Genomic DNA, 20,196 nt, shown 5'->3' on the forward strand with positions numbered 1-20,196 from the left:
TTGCTCTCATCTTTAGAATAATCCTTAATCCTGTTAAACCTGTACTGGGTTTGTGGCAAGGTTTTGGTAGTGGGTAGTAGGGGAGCTACAGGGGTGGCTTGTGTGAGAAGCTGCTAGAAGTTTCCCCTATGTCTGATAGGGCCCATGTCAGCCAGTTTCAAGACGGACCCACTGCTGACCAAGGCCGAGTCTGGCCATGATGGTGGTAGAACCTCCATGATAACATAACTAAGAAGGGGGAAAAAATCCTGCACAACTGCAGCTGAAGAGAGAAGTAAGAATATGTGAGAGAAACAACTCTGCGACACCAAGGTCAGTGAAGAAAGAGGGGGAGGAGGTGCTCCAGGTGCCGGAGCAGAGACTCCCCTGCAGCCCGTGGAGGTTAATGGTGGAGTAGATATCCATCTGCAGCCACCTGCCAGAGCAGGTGGATGTGCCCAAAGGAGGGTTTGACCCCATGGGAAGCCCACACCAGAGCAGGCTCCTGGCAGGACCTGTGGTCCTGTGGAAAGATGAGCCCATGCTGGAGCAGGTTTGCTGGCAGGACTTGTAACCCCACGGGGGACCCACGCTGGAGCAGCCTGTTCCTGAAGGACTGCAACCCATGGAACAGACCCATGCTGGAGAGCAGTTTGTGAAGAACTGCAGCCTGTGGAAGGATTCACGTTGGAGAAGTTCGTGGAGGACTATCTCCTGTGGGAGGGACACCATGCTGGAGTAAGGGTTGAGAGTGAGAAGGAAGCAGTGGCAGAAACACATGATGAACTGACCGACCACAACCCCCATTCTCTGTCCCCCCTGCAATGCTGTGGGGGAGGAAACAGGAAAAAAAATCAGGAGTAAAGTTAAGCCTGGGAAGAAGGGAGGGATGGGGGGAAGATGTTTTAAAGATTTGGTTTTATTTCTCATTATCCTACTCAGATTTGATTGGTAATAAATTAAACTAATTTCCCATGTCGAGTCTGTTTTGCCCGTGACAGTAATTGGTAAGTGATTTCTGTCCTTATCTTGACCCACCAGTCTTTCACTGTATTTTCTCTCCCCTATCCAGCTGAGGAGGGGAGTGATAGAGGCGCTTTGGTTGGCATCTGGCATCCAGCCAGGGTCAACCCACCACACCCATGTAAAACTGAATCAAGTAGCAAAGTTCTTTTAACAGTTGGAGATACATATACTGAATTTCACCCCCTGCTGGACACTCAAACCGAGACAGAGTAACAAAAAACAGGCACTGTTCTGGGGAAAGTTTCTCAAGACTAGGAACATTTGAGAATGTGTGACATGCTTTGCTACATCATCTAGGACTTCACACGCTGATCATCTGCTCTACTCAAAGCTATTGCCATTTCAGTTTTTGCTAAAATAAGTTTACCTGTCTGGAGTTGTTCTTGCTGAAGATCTGATTGCTCTACTTGGTGAGGCTGATTGGAGAAACTCTGGTTGTAACTGGCCTGGTACTGATTCTGCTGCTTAAGGGTTTCTGGCTCATTAACAGGAGGAACAGGTGCATTCATGTTGAATACCTACAACATTAGAAAAATAGCTCTCTGGTCCAATTCATTTTTTACAATTCCTCACCGCATCATGTGAAGAAGCATGCAAGTCTGAGAAATGTGAATAACCAAAGTCTATTTTATGTAATCACATGACTGATTCCGTGTTTGTGTAACAACACAAGGAATGACTATCAAAATAAAGGGATACAATATTAATTTACTACTCACTGTTTGCATGGATTGGAATGGAGCTGCATTAACGTTGATTCCGCTGCTATGCAAAGGTTTGCTAGATCCAGCCTGGAACACTTGCGGCTGAGATGCAGTGGGAAGCGATGATGATGATGGGGTCTGGTCTGCATTCAGTGACATTGAAGCCTAATAATGAAAACAAACAACATTTTAGCAGCTTTTGAATAATACCAAAAAATGTAACTTAAGTAAAAATGCCTCGGGTCCACCTCAACAAATGAGTACTTTCTACTTCAGCTGAACAGCCTCATTCATGATGGCATAATGGGAGGCGAAAAACCTAGCAGCCTTCTCCCTCAATAACTTGAAACACAACTAGAAAAAACTACAGGGGGAAATGAACAAGTTCCTGGGCTAACTGCTAGCCAACATAAAAAAATAAAACACATTTCCTAAGCCAACAACACTGATGCTCATATGCTGATGTTGGCACGTTACCTCTAACTAAACAGACAATCTATTAAGTTAAAAGTCTTACTACAAAGGACCTACTGGCTGCAGACAGGCTCAAAAGTTTGAAATTAAACAGAACTGAAGCAGCCCTATCAATAGGTAACTAAAATTATGAAACTTTATTTACAAAGAAACATAGACTAATATTTGATCACACCTGCAAGCAGAGTCCTTCCCACCCCTGTGAAATCTGACTTGCCTGAATCTGGTCAATTGATTCTTTCTGTGGCCGTTGTTCTGTTGTGTGAGAAGGCTGATACATGGGTTGGGAGGCTGTATATCCCTCACTTGTAGAAGAAACCAAGGGAACCTGACAAGATAAACCCCAAAGGCCCCAAAAGTCAGCTGATGCTCACACACAGTTTTACAAAAAGTATCACAGAACTCTGGAATGAATGGTACTTTCTAGTAAAAGTATGTATTCCACCAAATCTTTACAACCCTTAAAAATTAAGTACTTTTTAACACCCAGCCCCTGCCAGATAGTATTCTGTGGATATTTCTGAGTCAGATGGATGTGGATTTGCTTTTACTGAAGAACATCCTCCTCCTCACTTCCTTATGCAACCCCAACTACCATTACAATAAAACCAGGGAAAGAGAGAGAAATATACAGAAGTCTGAATGAGAGAACTCCAAGCTCATACAGAAATAGAGAAGTTCTGGTTTCCAGTGGACTGAATTTGCTCATTTTACAGCCTCTGCTTCCCTACACAGAGCCCAGTGAAAACTCTGGCCAACAAAGCAGAGGACTTTGCATTTAAGGTTATCGGGGACTTTAAGAGGCAAATGATAACAACTGATGGGTGTGTCTGCATCACCCCATTGAATATTCAAAAGGAAAGAGGTAAGCTTAGCTACTGCTTGCAAGATCCCTAAGGGAATCACTGGCAGCACTGACTGAGGTAAGGAAAATAAGAAAAAAAAAAAAAAAAAAAAAATCAATTGGAGAAAGTCACAGATATCATTTAACAGTAAAATAAAAACTAGTGCAGAGAGAACTCTGACAAGAAAAAAAAAACAAAGATACAACAAAGAGTTGAGAGTACTAGCACTTCAGCAGCTACATACAGGGAAAACTCAAAAGAAAACCCACATTCCTGTTATATACAAATAGAGTGACTTAAAATTTGCAGATCTAATCTGGACAAGATACCACAACCAATTTATACTACCAGCACTGAGATACACAATCTATCCAGGCTTCTATTTTGGTTTCCAAACACCTGCAGGGATCACATTCATTACTTGAGACCAGCAGAGTCCTTCAGAGATGCCACACATGCTCAATACAAAATCAGGAAGTTCTTTAATCACTAGATAATTCAGTAAGAAACTGGCACATCTTAACGAAAAGGTAAGTCATTTATACACTGCAGAAGCACGTTAAAGAGATCCAACATAAACAGGCATTTCAGGAAAGCTCAACTGAACACCACATTCAAACTCATCCTGACTGCCATAAAACTCCAGTATTACAATATTATCCAAGCAAGGAACTGGGACTCATCCTTAACAGAACAAGTCCAAAACACCACCACAAACAATACAGTTAACTCATTAAATCTGTGGTCTGATGCCCACTTGAACAGATACAGACCGCCCTTTAACCAAGATATTTTGGGTTTGGTATTTATGTCACAAATAAAGGACAACTTGCTTCTATCTACATTAAAAATATTACTACATATGCCTTAACATGAAAGAGAACACTGACATTTAGTGGAAGGTGTCCCTCCCCACCCAGGGCAGCAGGGTTGGAACTAGATGATCTTAAAGGACCCTTCAAACCCAAACCATTCTGTGATTCTGTGACATGTCAAATTATTAATCCACCTTGAACAGAATGGACAGAAAAACCTCAAGTTAAAATCCTGTATTAGAGTAGGACAACAGAGCAGCATTCCAAACAAAGTCCTTCCTCTGAATCATGAAAAAACCCTTGAAATTCACCACTGTCACACGTGAAACAGATTTCAAGTGGTGGCAGTCTAACACACAGGCACATGGAACTCAATTTAGGAAATGAAAATCACATCCACAACCCAAATTTGAAGACTGGTGTGAGCTCCACAGATTGAAAGAACTGGTAACTGTTGAGAAGTCCACACTGGGCCATTAGAGTGAGCAGTGCAAACTGCAACCGCTTCCAGGCTTGTACCCTTCCGTTAAGAGGCCTCTAATTAGAAATGCAGTTTCCTCAATAAACCTGTAGTTCAACCTTGAACCCAACAGTCTTCTGAACAGGGTAATGCCCGATAAGACTCCATTACAGAAAATACGCAATGTCCGCATAGCTTAAAAGCTGTATATAGTCATAATTGTAAGTGACAACGCTGAAGAGATAATGGAGATAACAGATTTCCCCAAATCAGAGCTTCAGCTTTTTCTTTGTTTTTCATATAGTTAGGAATTAAGTCCTATTATAACATCAATCAACCAAAAATACAGTTTACTGAAAATGTACCTGTGTAGCTTCTGGTTGCACAGGAACTTGATTAGGCTGGGCAAGTCTTGACTCAGCATGAACTAAAGTAAAATAATTTCACTTATTACATAGTACAATCAAACCTTTTACAGAATAGCATTAATAACTTATTCAATTCAGTTATTTGAGAGCCTATAATTGTAAAGATGACGGCATGGCAAAGCTATACTCAAAATACCAATGACCATTTCCATGCAAAGTACGTTTTTGCCAGTTGTCCAAAATAATCCAGCAATTTCCGAAAGGCTAAGGAAAACTACATTTTGTCCATTTAAAAAAGTTTAAAATGTTTCACACTTTCAAGTAAAATCTAGAAGCAAGTGAGAATCTGAAGTCTACAAATAGTATGCTTCAAAAGTACAATCACGTTTCTGAGAAAAAACACACTTTACAGTACAGTATTATTGCTTCTGATGATCCCTTTACTGCGTAGCAGTAAGTGAAGCGTTTCTAATAGCTGGCTTGCAGACCTCCCCAATATTTATGTTTAGGATTTACCATTACAAACCTGGAGGGCAAACCATTTGTGGCATGTCCAAGTTCTGTGCTGGATTCATGGGCTGTGCAGATACAATGGCAGGATCAAGCGTTTGGTTCTCAAATTCCAGCATAGAGTCCTGGGAAAAAAATAAAAGTAATAAAATAAAATCCAATTTACTGCATTTTAAAAATATCAACATTCAGAGTACAGAAATGACCAGGTTACACTAAAGGAACCTCGGACCACATTTACACAATTGCTGGTTTTACCATACATTTTAAATCAATGAAGATACTAAAAATTCCGAAATGTGTTTATCACAATAAAAATTCAGTCCACGTATACAAATTACAATTTATCTGACAAAGAGAAAACTGGAGGGAGATTTTAATAGCCAGACAGAATAGGCAGCAGTTCTTTATTCTTTATCCTGAACTAGCAGTTCGTAGGAAGAAACAAAAAAAGGAACCTAAGAAAGAAGCGTATGCCTCATTTGTTACCAAGGTGTCCACTCTTTCTGTGTGGAGGAAGAGGAGAAGCTTTCTCTGATGTATTCCGTTATCTCCCAATGCATTTCTAGTTGTTCTAACTTTAGAAGTTACAAGAGAGCCTTCAAGAAGCAACCCAAGAAGTATTCTCTTCACATGCCGTAGAAGTTTCTCGCAACACAAAATTTAGAACTAGCTTCTAGAAGGGATATTTTACTGCTGGTCTCACTTAAGCAGAATACACACTACAGCACCCAGTGATGCCCAACTTTCTGCCTGCACTGTGGATTTAGTACAAACAAGGACTGAAAAGCTAAATAACATTCTCATTGTACTTGGACAGCAATACAGGTTTGCAGGCTTTGGATGAAATCTTGCCATACAGCACTATACTGTTTGCAAGACCACTGTATTTTCCAAATAAGCTACAGCAGACTCTTTAAATCATGATTAATAGCCAAAAAGTGCTATTTTGTGTTTCTTTGGTTCTAGCTTCACAGTACCATGGTGGGTTCATCATACCTGCATGAAGTTATACGGGCCCTGCATCTGTGCCATAAGGTCCTGTACTCGCTGTCTTCTAACAAGAGGGTCTGCTTGAGCCACAGTAGTGAGCGTGTGAGGTTCAGGAACCGGAGGAGACGTAGCTTGTGTCTGTTGCTGCAGCGAGTTTACAACCTAGCAAGAAACAAGCAACCAACTGAAATTTCAGCTTAAGATAACACTGCACAGAAGTGACTCAGTAGTTCTTGAAATTTATGGCTATTGCCCAATACATTATGGTCATAATTACTACTGTTCTTGAAGAAAAATACTACATCCTCTTAGTCATGCCAATACTGGTGGCCAGCTACTGATCTGAGCACTTCACAGGATGAGAGAGTTTAAAGATTGTGCTCTATTTGCTTTCCATCTACTCTATTCCCCATTAAGAACAGCACTAACAAAAAAATTTGTTCAATATTACAGGGATTTTTTTAGAGCAGATTTGAGACAGCAATTTATCAACATTTGGAAATTTAAAGAAAGTTAGGGAAAAGTAAGTTTCAGAAATATGCACATATGGATAACAATTCTTTTCTCATACCTTTCTGGTAATGTAAGCAGAGTCAGAATTTTTTGGTCTTTCTCAAGACCTGAAAAGTCTAAATTTTCATAGCCACATCTAGACCCGAGTTCTCAGGTGTTACCCTAGCTAGCTGATTTATGGTCTCAGATAACAGCAGGCACCATTGCGTGACGGGAAGATTGCAAGACAGCACTGCGGGGACACTGAAGCCCAAAAGCAGAAGCACAACTTATAGAGGGCAAGAAAGCTCAGATTTACTAGATATTCCAATATGGTGCACGTACACAAAGGTACAACAAACAGCAACATGCTTTCAAATATCAGCTATCAAAGACAGCAGAGCAACCAGGAAAGCTGAACAGGAGCATCTAAGAACAACTATCACCAAACAGCCTTTAAACATATAGTTGCGAGGATAATTGACCTGCACAAAGTAGCACTTTTCACATTCCTAACTAGTTTTGGTCTTTGGCAACTCCCACAATACAGAATTGCCATTTTCGATTTGCGTTCATGTCAACAACTGTCCTTTAAAAAAACTTGTCAATTGTTTCTCTATTCCCATGAGCTTTTCATTATTAATAATGTTCCAGATAAACAGCTAAGGCTTAAACTTACAGTTGCACAGGATATAAATTAGCATACATACACCTGAAAGTTCAAAATAAATATGTAAAACGTCTGGTTTCTTATTAGAACTGCAGAACAGATTTTTGTGCAAAACAGTTTTGTACAGCAGTTGTGACAAGTGACAAAACAGCCCTGTTTTAGACCAGTTCTATAATCATAGGTCTGAACTTCAAACTTCAACTCCCTGTACCTACCCTTATAGCCTCTAAATGTTTTTTACACCTCTCCAAGAAACCTACAGCGTCTCGCAGGATGCCTACTCCTTGCCCAGATAAACAAACCATGTCTGTACGTGACATTCGGCACATGCAATTGCCTCGCAAACTCCAATGACTCTTTCCTTGACCAAATCCCTAGCCAGCTGTAATAGAAAATTAAGTAAGATCTTTAAAAATTTTCTCTAAACACAACTGAAATCCAACCACAACCTACATTCCTCTTAAAAATTCCCTTCAGATCCAAATCTCCACTATAAGCAACCCAAGGGGGAGCAATGTGACAATTCCCATGGAAGTACACTCTAAGGCTGTCCACACTGGGAAACAAGCACAACTGCTCTGCGGTATTACAGTCCCCAAACTCCAAATTATGGACTGTTTCCAAATTAAGAATTAAGCTCTGCGAGCAGAAAAAACACCATTTTGAAAATGTTATTCACAGCACATATACAGACCTCTCGCACATTACAAAGCTTTAAAATGAAAGTAAAGGAAAAAAGCAAGCCAGATGACTAGGTGAATCTTCAGAGGTAAAACCAGCAGCTACTCATCTCCTCCACAATTATTGCCAAAAATGTTCTCAATTATTTGAGTACTATCACTCAACTTACGAAGTCCAAGTCATTCGTAACAATTCAGTATTTTCAAGAAAAAACAAGTTGATGGCATAATCAAGAACACAGAACAGGGACAAAATTTTAGCAAACGTTTTCCTTTTTCACAAATAGTACAGTAACTTCAGATGGTGCTTAACATTTTACATTCTCTTTTTCAAACCTCTTTTTTTAGTGTCAAAGGAACTATTTAGGGCCTATTCCTTTAGACTTATCACTACCAGGCGCTCTGACCTATTACAATCACAGTAGGATGAGACTACTACAAAAAATTATTCAAGTTTCACATATTACATTGCCAATGGACAGGCTGTACTTCTATAGTTAACAGCTTTCTAACAGTCTGCTACATGAAAAAGGTACAGAGACTACTCAAATATAAGGATCGTTATTCAAAAAGCAATTATTACCCGACCATATATATATCTCCATTCATCTTGGGCGCAGAGCAGCAAGGTGAAACTTTTTCTTTTTCTGCAGACTAGCAGAAATTGCATGCTCACACCTTCTGCCACCCTGCCTCCTGCCACCCTGCCCCTCGACCTTCTCGGTAGGCAGAGCTGCCCAGACACAATCAGAGGAGGACAGCAGGATTGAGAAGGCCAGGGGACAAAGAATAAGGAAAGGAGGAGAGGTAAAAATACAGGAGTTTAATGAGACCACAAACCAACCAGAATGAACTTCTATTCTGGCAGTCACAGAACAGAGTTTCCAGTTCTACAAAACACACACACATGTCCATCCAAAGCTCCATAATCTAAGACAGAGAACTTTCTATACAAGCGGATTCAGATACTTATTAAAAAGGAAGCAGTTAAAAAAATATAAAATCAAATAAACAAACCTCAACAACAAGGAGCAGGCCCCAAAATCCAAAATAACAAAACACCCCACAAACCCCCCACTATTAGTAATAAAGCACATCTTCACCAAAATTAAAACATCATATAATCAAAATGCAAATACACTTTTGAGAATTCATGAACAAATTCTCCAGTTTGTAACTTATGGAAGGCCCATACAGAAATGTCATTGTGAGACACTGTCACTTTTCAAACTATAAACATACCACACCACAGAAATCTTGAATGTATCACATCTACTCAACGGTTACTGAAAAAGAGACGAGTTTGTGATAGCCTTCCTCTTCATAAATAATTATGGATATCTTCTGCGTAAATGTTCTCTTTTAGAATACTATCAGCTTTCCAAATGAATAGCTATCATTCACAGCTCTTACTCTACTAATGCCATAGCCACCTTGAGCTGAAGAGCACAATGGCTCTATACAATGTGTATCATCATCTTCCCAAAGGACATTTCAGTTGCATTCCCATGGGAAATGGGCTTTGGCTGCCAGCAAGAACAGCAAGAGTAATTTTCAAAGACAGTTATTCTCAATTTCCCCTTTTTGCATTGCATCTGAGAAAATAAGGTTCTTAATTATAAAGAAGCGTCTTCAAATTGCTTATTTGTACATAGTCCAAGAAATTGGGACAGAAAGGAGAACTGAAGTATGTATTATTTGCATTGTTCTATGAAAACAAAGGCGATACAATCCAGATTTAGCTGACTAGTAAAGACTCATGGAAAAGCAGGAGTTTCTGAAATCGGTCTGATACAAAACTACAACCTGAATTCTTTTACCATGCTAGTACGCTTACTGCATATTATTATTATTCCCATGAAGAATTCTGCATCTGAATTTTCAACTGTGCAATACACTTGCTTTAATCATAAGGACATTGCCTATACTCTCATGTCTTCATCTATACTACTTCTATTAAGAACTACAGAGAACTCAACCTCTAGGCTACTCCGGACTCTTAGTATAAACACAGATGAAATTTGGGTATATTTCAAGATAAATTGAAGCCAATCAAGCATTAACTTTAAAATACTGTGCCTTGTAAGAATATCACAATCAAGCATGACTTTAATGTGCATTTAATAGCAATGACATTTCAAGGTTTTTAAAGCAAGGGAATGGAATACTGTGACACAATACTAACAAAATCATTCATGTACATGGCAAAGCTGTCTGGTTAGTTTTAAGAGCCTCACACCCTTCCTAAGTATTATTAAATCTCTTAGTGGTCTTCAACACTGTAAGATATGAATTTCAGCCAGACTGAATGTAAAAATTGGGCAAATTAGATAATCATATTAAAATGGCTCCTATCTTTTTCACCACTTGAATTCACTGTGAACATTTACTCTACTCCTACACTTAAAAGAGCCTGGAGACACCAAGGAGAGCCTAAAAAATTGACCGTCTGTAATTTGCTGCTACAGAAGGCTAAAGTGAATCAAAAATTAAGTCTCCAGCACCTGAAAGTTGCTGGTCATACCTGTTCCTAACAGACGGAATACAACCCAAGTTCCAACATATCAAACATCTGAATGACTCCATGTGACTTGTCCTTTCCAGTACGTGGAGAACACAAATTGTAATACAGTAAAATGGACTGGTACAGGTAGTCAAGTCTAGAGTCTCAATTACTAAATTGGGAATGGATCCCGATAGCATTGTACCACAAACATCACAAGTGAACAACCACTCAATTGCAAAGTAGTAACAAGTTAAGCACTTGAAGAACTACAGCTCTTGAAAGCACAGATGCACAGGCAGGCATATTTTAACATCAAATGATATGCATATGCAATCTGGAGTAGATATTAGCTGAGATACTAATTTTCAGCTCCCTCTCCATGGAAGCACGCAATGAAACGCACAACTATGCCATGCTGTCAGCAGCTGTGTAGATCAATGCAAGTTCTACATTTGCAGCAAAGTTCTGTTACTAAAAAAAAAGTCTTCAAAAAAATCTTTTAAGTCTCCTTAAGCCTAAGACTTATATCCTGTTTTTCCAAGCAAGCCACTATTGAACAAAGCAAGTTCTCCACAAACTTAGCCAGACTGTGTAGTGTTTATTTTAGGTACTCCTGAGCTAAATACGTAACTGAAGACTGAGTAGTAAGTCCAAGCCTATTTAAATGTGTGTATTTTTATATATATATTGGGGAGAAGAGATGCAATACTAGAACCTATGAGTTGTGAGCCAGCGGAAACAGGGATTGCAATTTTACCTGCAGTACACAAGATCTTACCTCAACCGTTTCAACTGTCCACTCATCTACCTGTTCCTTCTCACTACTGCTGAACTGAGTCTCTGCCATGAATTGTCTGTTTACATACTAAAATAAAAATAAGAAAGGGTATGAAAGTAAAAGTAAGTGGCATTAAAGCTATACAAAATGACAATCTTTCCAGTGAATAATACCTCAGTTGATTCAACTTCAGTTGGTTCAGTAAATTCTTCTGCTGGATCAGGTTCTGTAAGAAAAATATACCATTTATGTGGAAAAAAACCCCACCAAACCAAAAACCATGTTACAGACCTAGAAGATACAAAGTAAGATGAAAAAATCTCCCCCCAAAAAAGCAGAATTTTAAAGTGTGGTAAATAAAGACTGCAAAAATGCATCAAAGGCATTTACTTTAAAGAAGTGTTATAGACTACTACTACACAGGATGTACAGCTAGGTAAGAATAAATGGACACGCTTTTCCTCCTGAGTGACATTAATATCTAATATTAGAAGCTTGCTATATGTAAAGGAATGAGTCGCCTTGTCAGGCACCTTCAAGGGGATGGGATTTTGATTAGATCTGAAATTAGAGCCTCAATATTGCTGACTTGTACTGTTAAGTATTGGCTGGGTTCAGAAACAAACTTAACGTCACAACGTAGATGAAGAAGAAACTTGTGTCTCAGATAATAACAGGACGTTAGCAGGGAATTAAGGAACAACAAGGATTTTCAGAGTCTTGAAATAAAATTGTTTTAAAAATCACATTAAATTCTTGCTATGAAGAGTTATGTTTAGTTACCCCAAATTTCAACTTTCTCTACAACATATTCAAAAGGGAAAAAAGGTCATGAATCTTTTTTTCAAGTTGGTACCATATTCTAGAGCTTCTACAGTATATAAGCATACTCTCTGCTTTAAAAACTGTTCCCTTATAACAAAGGATCAAACTGGTGAAACTACTGAAAAATGGAAAAGCCTCAGGCAACCAGAACTTTAATCTTTTATAATTTTAATACCACAGACAAACAAGATTTTGTTTATAAATCATAATGAGAAGTTCTACAAGAAAACAAAATAGGAAAAAGATAATTTTCATTTGCATAAACCTGCTTCTAAATACTTTCATTGATAGCCTGGGTTCTTATTTCAGCAAGTGCCATATTGGACAGACAAATGCTGAAAGATGTCTTCAAAACAAGTACTATTAAGTGACCTTGTTCCTTCATTCAGCTGACACTCCAGAGTTAGAACAGTAAGCTCTTCCTTGCAGATGACGAAAGACATGTAGGATGTGATCATTAGAAAGCATTATGGACCCTCCAAAGTAGCAGGTGGCAAGTCAACCTTACAGAACTCTCCTGGAACACAGCTCTGCTGCTCTTACCCCATGGCTCAGAGCAGGGCTGAATGAATGGCTTACTGCCCCTATAGATGTTGCCTGGCCAGATGTATACCCAATTAGCAAGAAATAACATTTCTATTCAAAATACTAGCACACCTGAAAAACTGAGACAGGTGGTTTTAGCACTTAAAACTGTGTTCTAACGAATCCAAAGAGACAAGACAGTACAACACTAACAAATATGCTAGTCACAGGGGATCTTCATATTCTTACCAGCTTCTGCTACAGTGTCTTCTACTGCAGGTGCGGGTGCTGCTTCTTCTTCCTCACATAATCCGTTCTGATGGTTATGGGTGCTATCAAAGTAACTAGTTTGAAGAATACGTTCAACAATCTCCTTTAGCGCTTTATCTAGGAAAATGGAAGAAGTTAAAGATTAACAGTAATTCAATCCTACAATCTTTTCTTTCCTTCCCAAAGATCCCACATAAATTTTATTACCCTTTTCCTGAGAAAATGTCGCTGTCCCAGGCTAATCCATGGACACTAGTGTTAAAGAATTTCTGCTGTCTTACTAGGTCATATTAAATAAATCAATAAATAATCAACTTTTGTTCAGAAAAATCTGAAGGGCAAGGAGAATCTTAAGAGTATGTTAATATTCTTCAAAAGATTTGTGAAACATTTCAAAGTGAGGTAAAGTTTATTAATTTAATTACCATACTCTTATTCCTGCTATTTCAAAAATATCCGGTTGCTCAGTTTTCAGTTTGGAAAGTTCTAGGAACTCACTGAAGTTTTTTTATCAACTGTAACTGATTTATTTGTAATCTAATTAAAAACACCTTACTGTAAGTCACTTTCTTACAAAACAACTGTCAGTACAAACACAACTACACCGGTAATTCATGAAGGTTCTTCCCCTGAGGTGAAGTGACTCAGAACAGTCTTTATAAGCAAAACAAGCACAAGCTTGCACTCAGTGCCTCAGATGAATGCTGTCGTGTCTTAAGCCAAAACAATCAACCACACTGGCAAGGCAGCATTAGTGGCTGTCTAGGCTCACAAACACCAAAACAGACACAAAATGGAAGATTCACAATGCACTTCTGGCAAGTGACGACCACTGCATGAATCAATACGTACACACAGAAGAGCACAGAGATACATTAACATCCATCCCTATTACAAGACAAAGCAAACTAGCAATGCCCGCCAGTGACATCACTACAAGCTCATCCTGAGATCACAGAATGATAGGGGTTGAAAAGGACCTCTGGAGATCATCTAGTCCAACCCCCCTGACAGAGCAGGCTGCACAGGACAGTGTCCAGGCAGGTTTTGAATTTCTCCGGAGTCGAAGACTCCACCACCTCTCTGGGCAGCCTGTTCGAGTGCTCTGCCACCCTCAAAGTAAAGAAGTTCCTCCTCATATTTAGATGGAACTTCCTACGTTCAAGTTTGTACCTATTACCTCTAGTCCTATCACTGGGCACCACTGAAAAAAGACTGGTCCCATCCTCCTGGCACCCTCCCTTTAAGTATTTATAGGGAAATCCAGATACAATACCCAGCATGACTTCATCCAGAATGAGAATGACTAGGTCTCCAAGCGCACATCAGCACTCTCCTGAAAACTATCCCCATAACTTCTCCTTCCTCCACCTCTTCAAAGAAGTGTGTGGCCCATATCTTTCGGCTTTCACAAAGACCTAACATCACAACCATTTCAGACTCAAGTTCTTGCAGAACAAATATTAATTAAAGAAAATACCAACCTGGTACCTCCTCACAAAATTTCATTTCAACAATATAAGCAATTTGAAGTTTCCTATTCTGTCACAAACAAGGAAAATCTTACCATTAAGGTCACAGTATCTTATGATCTCCTGTGTATCATTCCTCAATAAAGCAAGTTAGATAACAATTGCAATATGATTGTTTCACTTTCTATGAACAGAACACAAAAACCTCTTTCAACAGGTCAATATTGCTCTAATATAATAAGGATAATCGAATTTATTTTTTTCAAGTGGGGGAAGGTTGTTAGCCATTTTACCTACAAAAAAGGATATTATTCCCTAAAACTTTATCAATTTCCAATTAAAAAACCCTAAAAATTCCCCATGATACAAAAAGACAACTGTGTAGCAGAGCCATTTTCTTAAGGTTTGATGTTAAAAGGTATATACTTGTGAAAATTTACATTTCTGCAAGAAAGCAGTCCATCTGCATGATCACATCCTGATTTAGAGTTAATCAATCAAAACAGGGCAAAACCAGAATGCTTTTTGCAAGAGAAAAGGGGGAGCAGAACATCACACTAAATATGGCCTAACAGATGAACTGGCATGGCCTTATTATTGACAAAGCTCCTTGTTCACACACACGTTTCCAGAAAACAAAGAATTGCTACTAAGCACCACCAGCAGCAGAATACTGCTGAAACAGCAGGAACAGACTAAGCTTTAACAGAGTAATGCTGCATCAGTAAAAAAAGAATTCACCATGCTCTAAGCTCACACTTCAGTAAGTTATTCTATTACAGCCTAGCTAAGGCCTGAAAAAAAGTACCTACTCTAAAAACTCAGAAAGATAATTAACTGCCAAAGTTCTCTTATATCAGACACTGTATTTTAGTTCAAGCACAAATTAAGTGCGCGATCACTTACATACAAAAACTATACTTACAGGTTGTTCCACAAACTGGTTTTTCCTTCCCTTCCAGTAAGTCCCACAGGTGAACAGATGCTTGCTCATACTGCTCATTCAACCTTAAAAAAATTTATTAGTAGAAGTTAATTTCTTACCAAGTCTTTAAATTACCACAGTACAAATATATCCTTAACTGACTGACAGCTATGAAGAAAAATACTTTACTGTAAGCCTACCTCATGTTCATGTCCCGTTCAGGGTAAACTAGCTTGTAAAATTCATCCAGCATTGTCAGTTCCTCCTCTGTCAGTACTGGCACTCCATTTGATCCTTGTTTCAAGTCATTGCGCACTTCATCGTCACCCAACTTGTCCAAAATAAACTGTAGCTCTAGTACAGTCTTTAAACGCTTCTGCTCAGCTTCTTCTCGCATCAGTTGCTCCCTGCGAGCTGTCTTTTTTATTGTTTTCTGGATCTGTTTAAAATGCAAAGAAATTTTAAATTGCTTAAACTTTCTGTTTAAGAAAGATTCTGTAGTGAACTCGGGGGGGGGGGAAGATTTGAAGTGTCTTTTATTGATGAGATCAATGTTGGTGTTGAACTGCCACTTATCAACCTAATATTACAGCAGAATAACCTGTGAAAATTTGAAGAATATCTTAACTAGAGTCAAACCCTGCAAATTAAGGAAACTTTACAATCATTGCCACAAACCTTCGATCATATTGACTCTTGATCATATTCTTACTTGAAGTCTGTACTCCATGACTTACAAGCAGCTAGGTAACTGCAGTTACCACGTCTAAAGCTTCAGACACAAACGTGTTATTTCAAACAAACCCAGCTTGCTATTAGCTGCTTCCTTTATGAATTATTCTGTAAACACTAAGTGATTTTGATCTAGATGGAAGTGGCAAAAATGTACAAAATTAAGTCCCTTTGAAACAAACATTGTGGCTATTTACAACTTCTGTCTTCCATAACTCAAGGACTTACAGCAATTAAAAAAGGTACAGAAAAGGACGACTCAAATGATTAAGGGGACAGAGAAGTTGCCTCATAAGCAGAGCCTAAGTCTTGGGTTCTTCAATTTGCAGGAGTATGGGTGATCCAGATTTTTCATAAAGGCCACAAAGGCCAGCAGATAACATGAACAGAGCAGTTAGTCACCATATTCCATCATAGTAGGAGGCATTCATTGACACTACTAGGAGATCAGCTTAAAACAGATAGACAAAAGTACTCTTGTTTCTTAGATGCCATGGGAGGGAACTCATAGAATGTTCTGCCATGAAAGGCTGGGGAGATAGATGGTATCAGCAAGTTCAAGAAGAATTTGAACAAGTTTTTGGACATGAGATCCACAGACACCAAAGGGAACAGGAATGCATCTACTCTAACATTCTGCTGAGGATCACAGATGCTGGAAGAGAATGGAAGACAGATAATCATCACCCTTGTACTCTACATAGTACCTTTTAAAACCACTGTCATAATACTGGTCTAAAAGCATCACTAGTCTAAACCTACACGGCATTTCTTCCGTTCTTGTTCTTAATCCAAATATCTAGCATCCAAAATTCAGCTTGCTCACTTTGTAAAGATACAAAACTCTAATCTTCTTTTTCAAAAAATTTAACCCGCAACAGCAACTTTCTCCCTCTGAAGCATCTAAATTTCTTTTTAAAATCAAAGACATATCTTAAAATCAACTATATGAAAACTAACTCCAACCAGGAAAAATTGCCAAGTTTGAAAGCGGAGCACCAATTTATTACTCCTGAATTCACTCGCTTCTTTTAGCAGTCGGCTGACTAGGGAAATATTTCAGGACAAACTTGTTCGAAGATGAAAGTTCTTCATTACTAACTTTCCATAAACATACATGGAACACTGATGCAAGAAAAGCAAAGAAACAGCTTCACTTAGAAGCCTACAAATTTACAACCACATCGAACGTAGAAAGCAGTTTACAATGTGAGGACGCTGATGCCCTTCAAATTACCACATAGTCTGTTCACAAACTTAATACACTCATTAGACCAGTCTGTTGCACTAACATCGACTACACAATGAATTCTACCCATGTTGCTGCTCTTTCTGTAACTCATTAACTCTAAATGTATTACTGCATTTAGAATCTTCCAGTCCTGTAGAATGGGTTACGCTTTGAGCTTGCCCCAGAGTTAATTCTTCCTTGCAATGATACTGCAGAGGTCTAAAGCGGGTCTTTTTGTTCGCAGCTCTTGGCACAAGAGAAAGCAAAGCTGTTCATACAGCTGGAACTGACTGTTAAAAGAGTTTTAGTACTTACTCTTGATTACACTGTTAATTTACATCCTTGATAAAACACCAATCCAAAAGATTAGCCGTTTTACTAGTATTCAGTCAACATATCCTTTATGAAAATAGTACTCATCTTGTCCCATACTGAAGTTTCACACTGTCTTTGCAATTAACAAGACAGAAAGAACCTTGAAAAAGGAACTGCAATGCTTTCAATTGCTGAGACTTCATATCCTATGGTAATACAAAGAAATGAAAACCCTCAGCAACTTGCCAAAGAGAAGCAGGCCTGTGAAATGTCCGTAAGAAAATGTTACTATTGGCAGTAAGTGACTGATTATAATGTTGCATGACAGGCCTGTTTTGCAATCACACTGTTTCCAACAGTTATGTTTTGTCAAAAAGTTACATTATTTTTGTTCCCGTATATTTATGTAGTCCATCAGAAAAATCTTTAGGAATAGTCTTCAGAAAACCCAACACAAACTAGTACACAGAGTAAAAGAAAACAGCCAAACATACAAGAAATCATGAGCAATTAATATCTGTAAATAGAGGCAACTACTGCATCCAATATTGGTAAAAGAGAGTTTAAAGCCCAAGTGCTTGGTATTGCAGCTGATAGCCCACATTGCACCACTTGCTCTTTACTTACGTCTTGGCTCAGAGCCATAAAACTCCTCTGCAGTTCTTTAGCAAATTCCAGATTATTTGTCACTTCCTGGTATTTTGACACCGCATCCTTAAAAAAAAAAGAAAACACAAAAGTAAGCCATCACAAATAGAACAAAACACATACTTCCAACAAAAAAATTCCCACATTTTTAGTTCCTAAGTGAGACACAGCATCCCTGAACAGGACTGCCGTCAACAATATTAACTCAAGTTTTTATTTTCACTGTTTTCACAAAACACTGAAGAGACTTGTGGATGTCTTTAGGGCCTCTAGTTTCTTAGTTAAATCTGCTAAAGTATACACATATATATGCTCACACGCATGACATACTGGTTTAATGTTTGGCTTTAGACAGCTTCTGACAAAAACTAACCAGCAGGCTGGGGGAATGGGGGAGAATGGTAATCCGGCAAATAAATATTGCTCAAGAGATAAATGTTTGAGAATTAATGCATTGTTATCTTGAGTCAGAGCCAAAAATCAAAATGCTATACACACCATAATGCTCCCTTCTCCAGAAACCTGTATTTGCTATTTTCTTAAATCTGATATTCTGATTTGCACCAAAGCAATCCAAACTCCTTAATCCAACTTTGCAGTACTGAGTACAGAGTCAACTCAGGGGAAAAAAAAATAAACAGCTAAGACACATACACTCCTGCTGTGACAAAATTAATAATGGATATGTTCTTGGCAAGAACAATTGAGCCAAAGAAAAGGTAAGGTCATACTTTCTTTGAAAAGCACGGAGCATGTATTCGCCTTTTTTTTTTTCTTAAGGATTTCCATTTGTAATATAGCTAAGATACTTACACATATACACATAGTACGTATTAGATATACATTAGGTTATTTACGAAATTCATCATTCTTAGCTGATTTGTAGAAGCAGAAAACATAAGTGAAAATAACAAATACTTTCAGTATTTCTGCAACCAAAAAAAGATTTTATCTTTATGAAGTGCAGTAGTCAGGCTGTGGTCTTCATAAAACTTAATTCATGAGCTTCCCTCCTCAATATGAGATTTCAGTTATCTTCCCTGCTCATCAAACAGAAAACTTCTCATGGTTTGTTTTCACAATACACCATTGAAAAATAAAAATATATAGATCAGTGACATCTCAGTTTTCAGTTGGCACAGAAGAACCAAAGGGAAGCCTAGGCAGATAAAAAGACCACGTGGACCAAGGGAAGCAACTAATTCCTTTAATTGTCAACAGTTGCAGTAGTTGCAGGATACGTTTTCTTTTTCTTCACTCTTTTCAATGTTAAAAATCATCATCAAAATATTGTTGATTACTGAGCATCTGGTAATCTCTTTAAGTATCAATACGCATGTTTGCATGATACAACTGAATTTAATTCGATACTTGCTTTACATTTATTACAACTGGAAAACTGCTGTTGAGTCAAGCTCTATAACCTACTTTAAGAACCAGCCCCAACAAGGAGAGAAGCAACATACGCCCAGTAAGTCCAGCTTATCTAGAGCGTCGTATCTGCTGCACTGAGAGCTGTGATGTACACATGGATGGACATAGCTTATTTTCACAGCCCTTCAGAGCTTGGTCTAGGCTACATCTCTAACTAGACTGCACAATATTTACAAGCTACCAAGTGACTAAGCTCCTGAAATTCTCCCTGGGCACATTTTCTGCAAAGAAAAGGATGATGTCCAGAGAACCTCAAAGGTATCACTTAGCTCTTTCAACAGTCCTAGGTTTTAACATGTGCTAATTTTCACCACAGCTTATTTACAACCTAACCTCAACAAGCATAAAGCATTACAACACGTTCATCTACCCTTTCCTTCAGTTTCTGATTAACAGAAAAATTGAGATATTCTAGGCAACAAAAAACTGAGGCCAAGTCAGAGCTCAGAAAAATCTAGCTTTTAACAAAGGGAAAGGGGAAGCAAAATTCATCTCTTCCTTTCCCACTGAGATCACAAA

The 20,196-nt window shown here is 38.5% G+C and overlaps 1 protein-coding gene across 4 annotated transcripts in view; it reads right to left on the minus strand.

Moving 5' to 3' along the window:
* The window catches only part of CAPRIN1 (cell cycle associated protein 1), a 42,889-nt gene that overhangs the window by 12,551 nt on the left and 10,142 nt on the right, over positions 1–20,196 (minus strand). For 2 of the 4 annotated variants that reach the window (XR_014269330.1, XM_082485457.1), the window contains exons 4-15: positions 18,223–18,309; positions 15,518–15,756; positions 15,318–15,400; positions 12,900–13,037; positions 11,474–11,526; positions 11,301–11,387; positions 6,181–6,336; positions 5,198–5,306; positions 4,669–4,730; positions 2,401–2,511; positions 1,725–1,874; positions 1,373–1,523 (exon numbers count right to left, since the gene is read on the minus strand). Coding sequence is in view for 3 of the 4 variants with exons in the window: in XM_082485457.1 (XP_082341583.1) it covers positions 1,373–1,523; positions 1,725–1,874; positions 2,401–2,511; positions 4,669–4,730; positions 5,198–5,306; positions 6,181–6,336; positions 11,301–11,387; positions 11,474–11,526; positions 12,900–13,037; positions 15,318–15,400; positions 15,518–15,756; positions 18,223–18,309 (1,426 nt within the window). In the remaining variant the exon portion in view is untranslated. The remainder of the gene's footprint in view (positions 1–1,372; positions 1,524–1,724; positions 1,875–2,400; positions 2,512–4,668; positions 4,731–5,197; positions 5,307–6,180; positions 6,337–11,300; positions 11,388–11,473; positions 11,527–12,899; positions 13,038–15,317; positions 15,401–15,517; positions 15,757–18,222; positions 18,310–20,196) is intronic. The other 2 variants (XM_082485458.1, XM_082485459.1) reach the window with 2 other exon arrangements.

Source organism: Vanellus vanellus, assembly GCF_965231255.1.
Source record: "Vanellus vanellus genome assembly, chromosome: 6".
Classification (NCBI taxonomy): Eukaryota; Metazoa; Chordata; class Aves; order Charadriiformes; family Charadriidae; genus Vanellus; species Vanellus vanellus.